This window comes from Oncorhynchus masou, chromosome 5, assembly GCF_036934945.1.
Source record: "Oncorhynchus masou masou isolate Uvic2021 chromosome 5, UVic_Omas_1.1, whole genome shotgun sequence".
Classification (NCBI taxonomy): Eukaryota; Metazoa; Chordata; class Actinopteri; order Salmoniformes; family Salmonidae; genus Oncorhynchus; species Oncorhynchus masou.
Window position 1 is genome coordinate 19,623,439 of NC_088216.1, and position 11,926 is coordinate 19,635,364.

Here is an 11,926-nt window from a genome sequence, read left to right on the forward strand (position 1 = left end):
GATGCCAAGAGAACGCTACTTGCCTGAATGTATAATGCCAACTGTAAAGTTTGGTGGAGGAGGAATAATGTTCTGGGGCTGTTTTTCATGTTTTGGGCTCCTTAGTTCCAGTGAAGAGAAATCTTAACGCTACAGCATTCAATGACAGTCTAGACGATTCTATGCTTCCAAATTTGTGGCAACAGTTTGGGGATGGCGCTTTCCAGTTTCAGCATGACAATGCCCTGTGCACAAAGTGAGATCCATACAGAAATGTCTTTTCGAGATCGGTGTGGAAGAACTTGACTGGCCTGCGCAGTGCCCTGACCTCAACCCCACCAAAAACCAACGGAATGAATTGGAACACTGACTGCGAGCAAGGCTTAATCGCCCAACATCAGTGCCCGCCCTCATTAATGCTCTTGTGCCAGAATGGAAGCAAGTCCCCGCAGCAATGTTCCAATATCTAGTGGAAAGCCTTCCCAGCAGAGTGGAGGCTGTTATAGCAGCAAAGGGGGGACCAACTCCAAATTTATGCCCATGATTTTGGAATGAGATGTTCCACGAGCGGATGTCCACATACTTTTGGTCATGTAGTGTACTTTGGCTGAGCTTGGATGTTGCAATGAACTAAAAGAAAAGTCTCATGTTCAAACCCTTCACATCTGTTACTCCAAGCAAAAGTATTTTAAAAATGGCATCCATTTTCTCATGTTTCTATATCTTATTCATCATTATTCCTATGAAACCCCTATGAGAGATGCCCCACACCCAACCTGTTGTTCCTATGAAACCCCTATGAGAGATGCCCCACACCCAACCTGTTGTTCCTATGAAACCCCTATGAGAGATGCCCCACACCCAACCTGTTGTTCCTATGAAACCCCTATGAGAGATGCCCCACACCCAACCTGTTGTTCCTATGAAAACCCTATGAGAGATGCCCCACACCCAACCTGTTGTTCCTATGAAACCCCTATGAGAGATGCCCCACACCCAAACCTTAAAGCTCAAGTACAACCCTAGAGCTGAACTGGCACACTACTAGTCTTACACCTGCACAGCTAAACCCAAGAGAGGAGCCAGAAGACTGCCAGACAGACAAACAAACGGTTTACTTTTCAAGTGGTGTTTCTTGTGTGGATATTGTAACAGAACGTCAATACTTTTCTTTCCTCGTCTTCTCCCTCCCTCCCTCCCTCCCTCCCTCCCTCCCTCCCTCCCTCCCTCCCTCCCTCCCTCCCTCCCTCCCTCCCTCCCTCCCTCCCTCCCTCCCTCCCTCCCTCCCTCCCTCCCTCCTCTTCTTTTCCTCATCCTCCCTCACTCTTCTACCTCCTCCTCCCCTCTCTCTTCTTCCTTCTCCTCCCTCTCTCCTCTCCCCCCACCCCCCTTTCCCTCTCCCCCACCATAGATCCGGAGCACCATAGAGAACAGTTTTGTGGGCTGGGAGCTAGAAGAAGTCCTCCTGTTGGACATGTCTGTGGATGACGGAGACGCTAAGATCCAGAACCAGATGAAGAAGCTGCAGAGCCCTGTCTACCTGCTTTACTGCACCAAGGAGGAGGCCTACACCATCTTTGAGGTGGCAAACTCTGTGGGACTGACGGGATACGGGTACACCTGGATCGTACCGTCGCTAGTGGCCGGCGACGCCGATAATGTCCCCGCCGTGTTTCCCACAGGTAGTTACTGGATGGGGTTAGAATGGGGGTCAGGAGAAGGGTAAAATGTTAAGGTGCATACTGATCCAGGAGCAGTTTATTCCCCCCAGATTTTAAACCTTTTAAAACGGAAAATACAAAACTGATCTTAGATCAGCATCTCTGGGAAACTTCATCCTACTCTGGGTGAGCTCAGCTGTAAAGGGTGTTGGATTTTGGGATTACAAACAAGTTTTTAATTCATGTGGCATCTCTGTTATTTGAGATGGCTCTCTTAACCTCTCTCTCCACCTCCCACCTTTTCACCCCTCATCCTTTCACATCTTCCCCACCCCCTCCCATTTTCTTCTCTTTTTCCTCTCTCTCTCTCTCTCTCTCTCTCTCTCTCTCTCTCTCCTTCTCTCAGGGCTTATTTCGGTGTCGTATGACGAATGGGACTACAGTTTGGAGGCTCGGGTGCGGGATGCAGTGGCTGTCATCGCCATGGCGACCTCCACCATGATGCTGGACCGTGGTCAACACACGCTGCTCAAGTCAGGCTGCAATGAGACCCCTAACAAGAAGGGCTCCAAACAAAGCAACTCCAATGAAGTGCTCAAGTGAGTGCCCTAGATATGGAGGTAGAAACATTGGGTATAGTATGGTAGAGACTATAAGGGCGCTGCTAACCTGCAAAACGACTAACCATCATCTAAAACGGACACTTACCTATCTAACCAAACCCTTAACCCTGACCCTAACCAAATGTTAGCCAATTCTGAAATGAAATATTGGTTTGTCTGTCTGGAATGTCCGTATAGCCTTTTCCTTATAGCACACACACACCTAGACACACATACAATAGCCATGCACGTACACACACTCACACACATACACAAACTCACACACATACACACAAGCACACAGAGACCTTTGAGGAACATTGTCCTCTGTTTAGTCATCCCAGCAGAACCTGAAGAGAGGTGGATATGTGCAGCCTTTTACAACAGCCTTCGTCTTGTCTTACCATTAACCACAATAATCATGAAAGAAAACATATTTTTCTTTCTTCATTTACTTGTTTTGTTATCTGACTCATTACAGTACAGAACATTACAGTACAGAACATTACAGTACAGAACATTACAGTACAGAACATTACAGTACACTCAGTACATGAATAATTAATCTCCATTTAACTTCATAGGGCTTTGCTTTTAGTGCCTGCATTGTTCATAGATTCTGTGACTAATTGAATGCTTGGGGACAAACGGATTGAATTAAAAGAGGTCCAAAGAACATTAGGAGGTTAGGAGGTTTGTGTGTGTGTGTGTGTGTGTGTGTGTGTGTGTGTGTGTGTGTGTGTGTGTGTGTGTGTGTGTGTGTGTGTGTGTGTGTGTGTGTGTGTGTGTGTGTGTGTGTGTGTGTGTGTGTGAGTGTGTGTGTTTTGTGTGAGTGTGTGTTAGACTCCCTTCGTCTAGCACTGTTGTTGGGTTACTGATTGAGTTACATGTACAGTCTAATACGGGTTGGGGATTATTAATACTGCTCTTATTAGACAATATATACTCGTACAAAAGCCGTTCCCCTCTCAATCCTCCACGTTCCTTTTCTAAAAATAAACATAATTGTATTTTTTGTGGTTGGTTTGGATTGTGGATTGGAATATGTGGGTTGTTGTTATTGTGTGTGTGTGTGTGTGTGTGTGTGTGTGTGTGTGTGTGTGTGTGTGTGTGAGTGTGAGTGTGAGTGTGAGTGTGAGTGTGAGTGTGTGTGTGTGTGTGTGTGTGTGTGTGTGTGTGTGTGTGTGTGTGTGAGTGTGTGTGTGTGTGAGATAAGCAACCTGGGTGGAGTATAACATTTCATTATTTTCTTATCAGATGCAGTTATGCGTATATACGTCCCTCATCGCAACTTCCAAACAACAGGAATAAAATAACACAAACACAAACCCATGAATATTTCAATCCCCAACGGAGTTCCTTCTCTGTCACTGAGACCCAGAGTTGGTAGTTAGGGCCTGGCATTCAATCATCCTCCTGGAGTACACCTGGGACCCTTGTCAAAACCTTACACACACACACACACACACACACACACACACACACACACACACACACACACACACACACACACACACACACACACACACACACACACACACACACACACACACACACACACACACACACACACACACACACACACACACACACACACACACACACACACACACACACCTGGGACCCAGGGGTGTTTCTACCCTAACCAACCAACCTCATCCCTTCATCTCAGGGCTGAGCGGAGGTACAGAATGAGAGGTGACGGTGACCCTAATGCCTCCCCGAACTCCTGGAAAACCTGCCCCCACCACCCCCTCAACCCCCCCCAACCCCCCAGTAACAGACATTATGCCCTGTAGGCCCTATGTGCGTGACTCGGGAACGTGGTGGATCCATGCCACCGGAGGATAGATAATGTAATGCTAGATTTGCATGCCATGCTGTCAGACAGTGATGGACTACAGCAGGGGGGGGCTCAGTGACTCACACTCTCTGTTTAGGGAGGAAGTGTGGTGTTGTGTCTATGTCTGTGTGTATGTCTGTTTCTGTCTGTGTGTGCATGTGAGCACGTGCGTGCCTGTGCATCACATTCTCTGCTTGTTTTGGGGGGCAGGTTGACCTCATGGGGATATAGCCTCTGACTGGAGGGTTCTCTCGTGTTACTCCCTCCCTGCCACTGAGGAGAGGACAGAACAGGAGGTCTTGTGTAATGAGAAAATGTGCTGGAAGTGGTTTTGGATGATGAGCTGCTATGGGGCTTATTGGTGAGTATGGCTAGGGAGGCAGAGAGAGGGGAGAGGTGTGGGATGAGAAGAAGTGTGTATGTGTGTATATGTGGGGGAGGGGAGGAAGTGTGTACTGTTCTCTTACACATACAGTACCAGTCAAAAGTTTGGACACACTTACTCATTCAAGGGTTCTTCTTTATTTTTATTTTTTTTTACTATTTTCTACATTGTAGAATAACAGCGAAGACGTCAAAACTATGAAATAACACATCGAATCATGTAGTGACCAAAAAATGTGTTAAAGAAATCAAAATATATTTAATATTTTAGATTGTTCAAAGTTGACACCCTTTGCCTTGATGACAACTTTGTACACTCTTGGCATCTCTCAACCATCTTCACCTGGAATGCTTTTCCAACAGTCTTGAAGGAGTTCCCGCATGTGCTGAGCACTTGTTGGCTGCTTTTCCTTCACTCTGTGGTCCAACTGTAAGTCGCTCTGGATAAGAGCGTCTGCTAAATGACTTAATTGTAAATGTAACTCACCCCAAACCATCTCAATTGGGTTGAGGTCGGGTGATTGTGGAGGCCTGGTCATCTGATGCAGCACTCTATCACTCTCCTTGGTCAAATAGCCCTTACACAGCCTTGAGGTGTGTTGGGTCATTGTCCTGTTGAAAACAAATTATAGTCCCGCTAAGTGCAAACCAGATGGGATGGTGTATCGCTGTGGAATGCTGTGGTAGCCATGCTGGTTAAGAGTGCCTTGAATTCTAAATAAATCGCAGACAGTGTCACCATCAAAGCACCACCATCACACCTCCTCCTCCTCCATGCTTCACGGTGGGAACCATACATGCAGAGTTCATCTGTTCACCTACTCTGCATCTCATGAAGAAACAGCGGTTGGAACCAAAATTATAACATTTGGACTCAAAAGACCAAAGGGCAAATTACCACAGATTTCCACCAGGCTAATGTCCATTGCTCATGTTTTTTGGCCCAAACAGGTCTCTTCTTATTGTTGGTGACCTTAAGTAGTGGTTTCTTTGCAGAAATTTGATCATAAAGGCCTGATTCACACCAACTCATCTGAACAGTTGATGTTGAGATGTGTCTGTTACTTGAACTCTGTGAAGCATTTATTTGGGCTGCAATTTCTGAGACTGGTAACTGTAATGAACTTGTCTCTGCAGCAGAGGTAACTCCGGGTTTTCCTTTCCTGTAGCGGTCTTCATGAGAGCCAGTTTCATCATAGCACTGCACTTGAAGAAACTTTCAAATTTCGTGAAGTTTTCCCACATTGACTGACAATCATTTCTTTGCTCTTTTGAGCTGTTCTTGCCATAATATGGACTTGGTATTTTACTGTATGTGGCTATCTTCTGTGTACCGCCCCTACCATGTCACAACACAACTGATTGGCTCAAACACAAACCCGGCCCGTTTCCTGTTGCTCAGGGCAACATATCTTCCCAGAATTTTCAACGTGCGTGTGGATCTACTTTCCAGGGGGGGGGATCTCTACAAACATCGCAAGAAAATGCACATTGTTGTCTGTTCTTCTCAATGAGGGATCTGGGTTCTCCTTTGGGAACGGATGCTTTGGCGTATTAGTGGCCTCGTACCCTGCGCTATGCGTTTCCTCCGAAGAATCTGATTCAAGCTACCGTGGGGAGGGTCTTTCAGGAGGGTCTGTTGTTGATTGTTGTGTCTCCCTGTTGGCCCAGACAACCCTGGTTCCCAGTGATCATTCGCCTGTTGGGCTGGGACCCGTGGAGGGTTCCGTGTAGTCGGGATCTACTGTCCCAGACGCATGGGAGAGTTTGGCACCCACGACCACATGTATGGGATCAGTGGGTTTGGCCCTTGAAAAGTTGAATTTGACGGCTAGGGGTTTAGCCTTGAACGTGATTACGACTGTACAGTTGGCGCGTCACACACTCTACGAGAGGGTTGTATACATATAAGTGGCGTACATTTGAGGGTTGGTGTCTGGTTACAGGAATTTCTCCTTGTCAAAGCTCTTTGGTGGACATTTTGATGTTCTTGCAATAACCTTTTGAGCAGGGCCTTTTTCACATTGGAGGTATTCAGTGGGGCAAAAAAAGTATTCAGTCAGCCACCAATTGTGCAAGTTCTCCCACTTAAAAGATGAGAGAGGCCTGTAATTTTCATCATAGGTACACTTCAACTATGACAGACAAAATGAGAGAAAAAAAATCCAGAAAATCACATTGTAGGATTTTTAATGAATTTATTTGCAAATTATGGTGGAAAATAAGTGCAACAGGCAAAGCGTCAATAAAGACTAAGATGGAGTCGTACTACACCGGCTCTGACGCGCGCCAGATGTGGCAGATGTGTGCACTTTTTTGGGGGGGTGTTGCTACTGGATCCCTGAAAGCGCTATCGGACAGATGTCTCTATGGGCAGAGGCGGTTTCAATGCACCTAGTCTTGTGATTCTGGGACTTTTCTAAATGTTGTCATTGTCGCAACGTTCAAAATTAATTGAAGTCATTGCAAATAGACAAGGCTGTTTCTCGGCTTGAGAACCTTCTACAGCCACATAACTCACTGTGCACTATCAACTTAACCTCTCTAGGGTACGTGGGACGCTAACGTCCCACCTGACCAACATCCAGTGAAAGTGCAGGGCGCCAAATTCAAACAACAGACATATCATAATTAAAATTCCTCAACCATACATGTATTATACACCATTTTAAAGATAAACTTGTAGTTAATCCCACCACAGTGTCCGATTTCAAAAAGGCTTTACGGCAAAAGCATACCATGCGATTATGTTAGGTCAGTACCTAGTCACAAAAAAATACAGCCATTTTTCCAGCCAAAGAGAGGAGTCACAAAAAGCAGAAATGGAGATAAAAGTAATCACTAACCTTTGATGATCTTCATCAGATGGCACTCATAGGACTTCATGTTACACAATACATCTATGTTTACATTGTTTACATCTCTGTTTACAATCTCTGTTTACATTGTTTACATCTCTGTTTACAATCTCTGGCAGGTTGTTATGTTTTGCCTCCAAAACATCCGATGAAAGTACAGAGAGCTACGTCAATTTACAGAAATACTCATCATAAATGTTGATAATAATACAACAGTTATGCATGGAATTAAAGATATACTTCTCCTTAATGCAACCTCTGTATCAGATTTCAAAAAAGCTTTACGGAAAAAGCACACCATGGAATAATCTGAGTACAGCGCTCAGAGACCAAAACAAGCAATACAGATACCCGCCATGTTATGGAGTCAACAAAAGTCAGAAATAGCATTATAAATATTCACTGACATTTGATGATCTTCATCAGAATGCACTCCCAGGAATCCCAGTTCCACAATAAATGTTAGTTTTGTTCGATAAAGACCATAATTTATGTACAAAGACCTCCTTTTTGTTCGCGCATTTAGTATAGCAATCCAAATGCGCAGGCAGTAGGTCCAGACAAAGTCAAGAAAGTTATATTACAGTTCGTAGAAACATGTCAAACAATGTATATAATCAATCTTTAGGATGTTTTTATCATAAATCTTCAATAATGTTTCAACCGGAGAATTCCTTTGTCTTTAGAAATGAAAGGGAGGGCCTCCCGGGTGGGGCAGGGGTTAAGGGCACTGCACTGCAGCGCCAGCTGTGCCATCAGAGACTCTGGGTTCGCGCCCAGGCTCTGTCGTAACCAGCCGCGACCGGGAGGTCCGTGGGGCGACGCACAATTGGCCTAGCGTCGTCCGGGTTAGGGAGGGCTTGGCCGGTAGGGATGTCCTTGTTTCATCGCGCACCAGCGACTCCTGTGGCGGGCCGGGTACAGGGCGTGCTAGCCAAGGTTGCCAGGTGCACGGTGTTTCCTCCGACACATTGGTGTGGCTGGTTTCCGGGTTGGATGCGCGCTGTGTTAAGAAGCAGTTCGGCTTGGTTGGGTTGTGTATTGGAGAACTCATGACTTTCAAGACTTTCTCTCCCAAGACCGTACAGGAGTTGTAGAGATGAGACAAGATAGTAGCTACTAAAAAACAATTGGATACCACGAGATTGGGGAGAAAAAGAAAGAAATTAAAGGGAACGGAGCTAACTCGCACAGGCGCGCGCCTGACTGAGCACATGGCCTTCTGGCAGACCCATGACTCAATCAGCTCTCATTCTCTCCCACTTCACAGTAGAAGCCTGAAACAAGGTTCGAAAGACTGTTGACATCTAGTGGAAGCCTTAGGACGTGCAATATGACCCCACAGACACTGTATATTGGATACGCTTTTCATCCGGACATGAAAATACTGTCCCCTACCCAAAGAAGTTAAGCTCTAGAACTTGTATATAAAGTTTCTGAGCTCTAGTTCTGACGGTTCTTTGATGGTGCGAACACCGGTATCTATTGCAGGCTCTGTGTGTCTGTAAGCCCCACACTGTGTGTGTGTGTGTGTATTTATTGGGCATCTGATGGGAGTAATTACTGATTTACAGTTCATGAGGGTTGCCTCATCACACATGAAATTTTGGAAAGATGTGACCTTTTTAACCCTTTTTAACCCTTCGAAACAGCCCCTATGACCCCAAGTTAAGGCACTTCCGGTTGTCACAGGAAGCTGAAAGTCACACAGGCTCTGTGTGTCTGTAAGCCTCACACTGTGTCACTCCCCATTGACTGTGTGTGTGAGTTCAGAAAATCACAGCAATCACGTAGAGCTCTGAAACCCGCCTTAAAGGATTTGTCTGAACACGCTGCAACTGGATCTATAACTTGTTTGAAAAAAATAATTCTTTAACCATCACCAGAGGGACATTGAATTATTTCTCGTAAATTACGATAGATAAATGGCTGGTTATTTTTTTACTTAGACGTGTAGGTTTTTGTACTTTGACGTGAAGTGGTCAAATTAGCTCTGGATTACTGTTTTTGAACTTTAATCCCAGAAAATGGGCCTAAACTCTGTTTCTGGGCTAAAAGCCCATTTGGCCAAACCTGTGCTCACCAAGTTTCATCTTCAAAATCTTTTCCTTTTAGGAGAAATGCCCATGTCCATTTGGTGATGTTTTGTTCATTTGCAATAAGCAGCCAGTCGCCATCTGGTGAAATTTTCCAGTACAGCGGAAAAATGACTAAAAATGTAAAATGTTCTAAAACGGAAACCAAATGTCAGAGAGAATTTATTCGATGACTTTCCGAAAGACCGAGCCCTGGGGCACAACCTGAGGTCATCGGCCTATTTTAATAACACTCGCGGACGTGTTGTAAGGGACCGTACATTTGCAATATGGAGATTCTCATCAACCATATGGGTAATGCCACTCGTGTCCTTTATGTAGTTTAGGGGCTCGTAAGTAAGCATTTCACTGTAAGGTCTACACCTGTTGTTTTTGGCGCATGTGACTAATACAATTTGATTTGATCTTGATTTGATCTATATGGGGCTCTGACATCTCAGGCCTCATGAGGCTCTGACAGTTCAGGCTTCTCGGGTAAGTTTTCGGGAAAAAGGTGGCTTCTATAACCCCTTTTTGGAGCCGGTGGAACCTGTGTGTGCTTGGCATACCGTGGGCCTAAGATTTTGGTAACTCTTAGCCTGCTTCGGGCGTGATTGTATGTCCACATAGTATGTTATACCAAGTGACCGACGTGCCGTTATGAATATAACTACTGTTCCCTGAAGGAGGGAACTAGGCATAACGTATTTTGCCCCCATGCTGTCAAGGGGTTTGGGCTCGCTGAAGAGCAGTACTGAATTGAGGAAATTAATGCGAGCCCTGGGTGTGATTGGCTCTTTGGGTGTGATTTCAGTTCTTCAGGTGAATATGACTGGTCATTGACTCTCCATAGTATGTTATACCTCGTCCCTCCTTCAGGGAACAGTAGTTATAGTCATAACTGTACGTTTCCTTTCCGTCGGTTACTCAGTATAACATATTACATCCTTTCAAGTGAGCTTTGTGAGGATCGACGCAGGAGATGAGAAGCAGGTACAGGGAGTGAAGGTTTAATATAGACAGACAAGCAATGGAACAAGAACACCATCTGGACATAAACACAACGCGACAAACAATGCTACTACAAGGAACACCACCAAGGAGCAGACGTATATGCAGGGGCAATCAACAAAGTGAGGGAGTCCAGGTGAGTCCAATGAGCACAGCTGCGCGTAATGATGGTGACTGGTGCGTGTAAAGAAGGGTAGCCTGGCGCCTTCGAGCGCCAGGGAGGGGGAGCGGGAGCAGGCGTGATAGTACCCCCCCCCCCTCTCTAGGGGCGCCAGCGTCCCACCCGGGCGAGCTGGACGGGCCGGCTGAGGCGTAACAGCCTGACGATCCCACTGCGTTGTAGAAGCCCTATGGGCCAGCTGAAGCATGACGTGGGATGGGAACCTGCCAAGCCAACCATGGCAAGGAAACGAGCCAGCTTGGGCGTGACAGCCCGAAGAGCCAGTCTAGGCACCCCTGGTTCCATCAGCGGTGGAATCTAAGCCTGACGACACCAACAAAACAAGAAAACTCATGAGCCGGCCGAGGCATCCCCAGGTTCCATCGGCGACGGCCCCCGGGTCCAATGTCACCAACAAAATCAAACCCTACGTTCTGTAAGGATCGACGCAGGAGATGAGAAGCAGGTACAGGGAGTGAAGTTTTAATAACTGACGGACATGAAACAAAACAGGAACAGCGTCTGGACAAGAACACATAACAACAAGGAATGCAGACACAGGGAACACCACCAAGGAACAGACAGATATACAGGGGGTAATCAACAACGTGAAGGAGTCCAGGTGAGTCCAATGAGCGCTGCTGCGCGTAATGATGGTGGCAGGTGTGTGTAAAGAAGGGTAGCCTGGTGCCCTCGAGCACCAGGGAGGGGGAGCGGGAGCAGGCGTGACAACCTTAGTATCTAGATATTGTGTTTCTATTCCTGTGCTCTACACACACACACAGACACACACACACACACACACACACACACACACACACACACACACACACACACACACACACACACACACACACACACACACACACACACACACACACACACACACACACACACACACACACACACACACACACACACACACACACATCTCTGTACTACACTCTCCTGTAAAGTATGTGGTGCCCACGGTGGTCTAACACTCCTGCAGGTCTCTCATGCGTGCAGTACGCCTGGCATGTTTTTCTCATCCTATTTCACCGATAAAGTGGTTTTACCTCAGGCTGATTCAGGCAAAGACTGCATCATAGAAGCTCTAAATGGCTGCCACACACACACACACACACACACACACACACACACCTGGGACCCTGCCATTGAGGGCGGCTGTGGTGTTTCCACCCTAACCAACCAATCTCATCTCTTCATCTCAGGGCTGAGTGGAGGTAAAGAATGAGCGAATACAGCCATCATTTTGTTGGCTAATAAATCATTGTCTTTTTTATTGGGGTAGAGATGTATTTAGTGGACTATTTCATTGTGCTTTTGGGCTATTGAGTTAAAAATGTCCTC

At 46.1% G+C, this 11,926-nt stretch overlaps 1 protein-coding gene and 1 pseudogene across 1 annotated transcript in view; one reads left to right on the plus strand and one right to left on the minus strand.

Annotated features, from left to right (window-relative positions):
• The window catches only part of LOC135536315 (glutamate receptor ionotropic, NMDA 2B-like), a 138,290-nt gene that overhangs the window by 66,737 nt on the left and 59,627 nt on the right, over positions 1 to 11,926 (plus strand). The window contains 2 exon segments of the mRNA XM_064962676.1: positions 1,391 to 1,661; positions 2,047 to 2,239. Of these exon segments, the coding sequence (XP_064818748.1) occupies positions 1,391 to 1,661; positions 2,047 to 2,239 (464 nt within the window).
• Positions 10,676 to 11,926, minus strand: part of LOC135525455 (RNA-binding protein 25-like) — a 4,137-nt pseudogene continuing 2,886 nt past the window's right edge.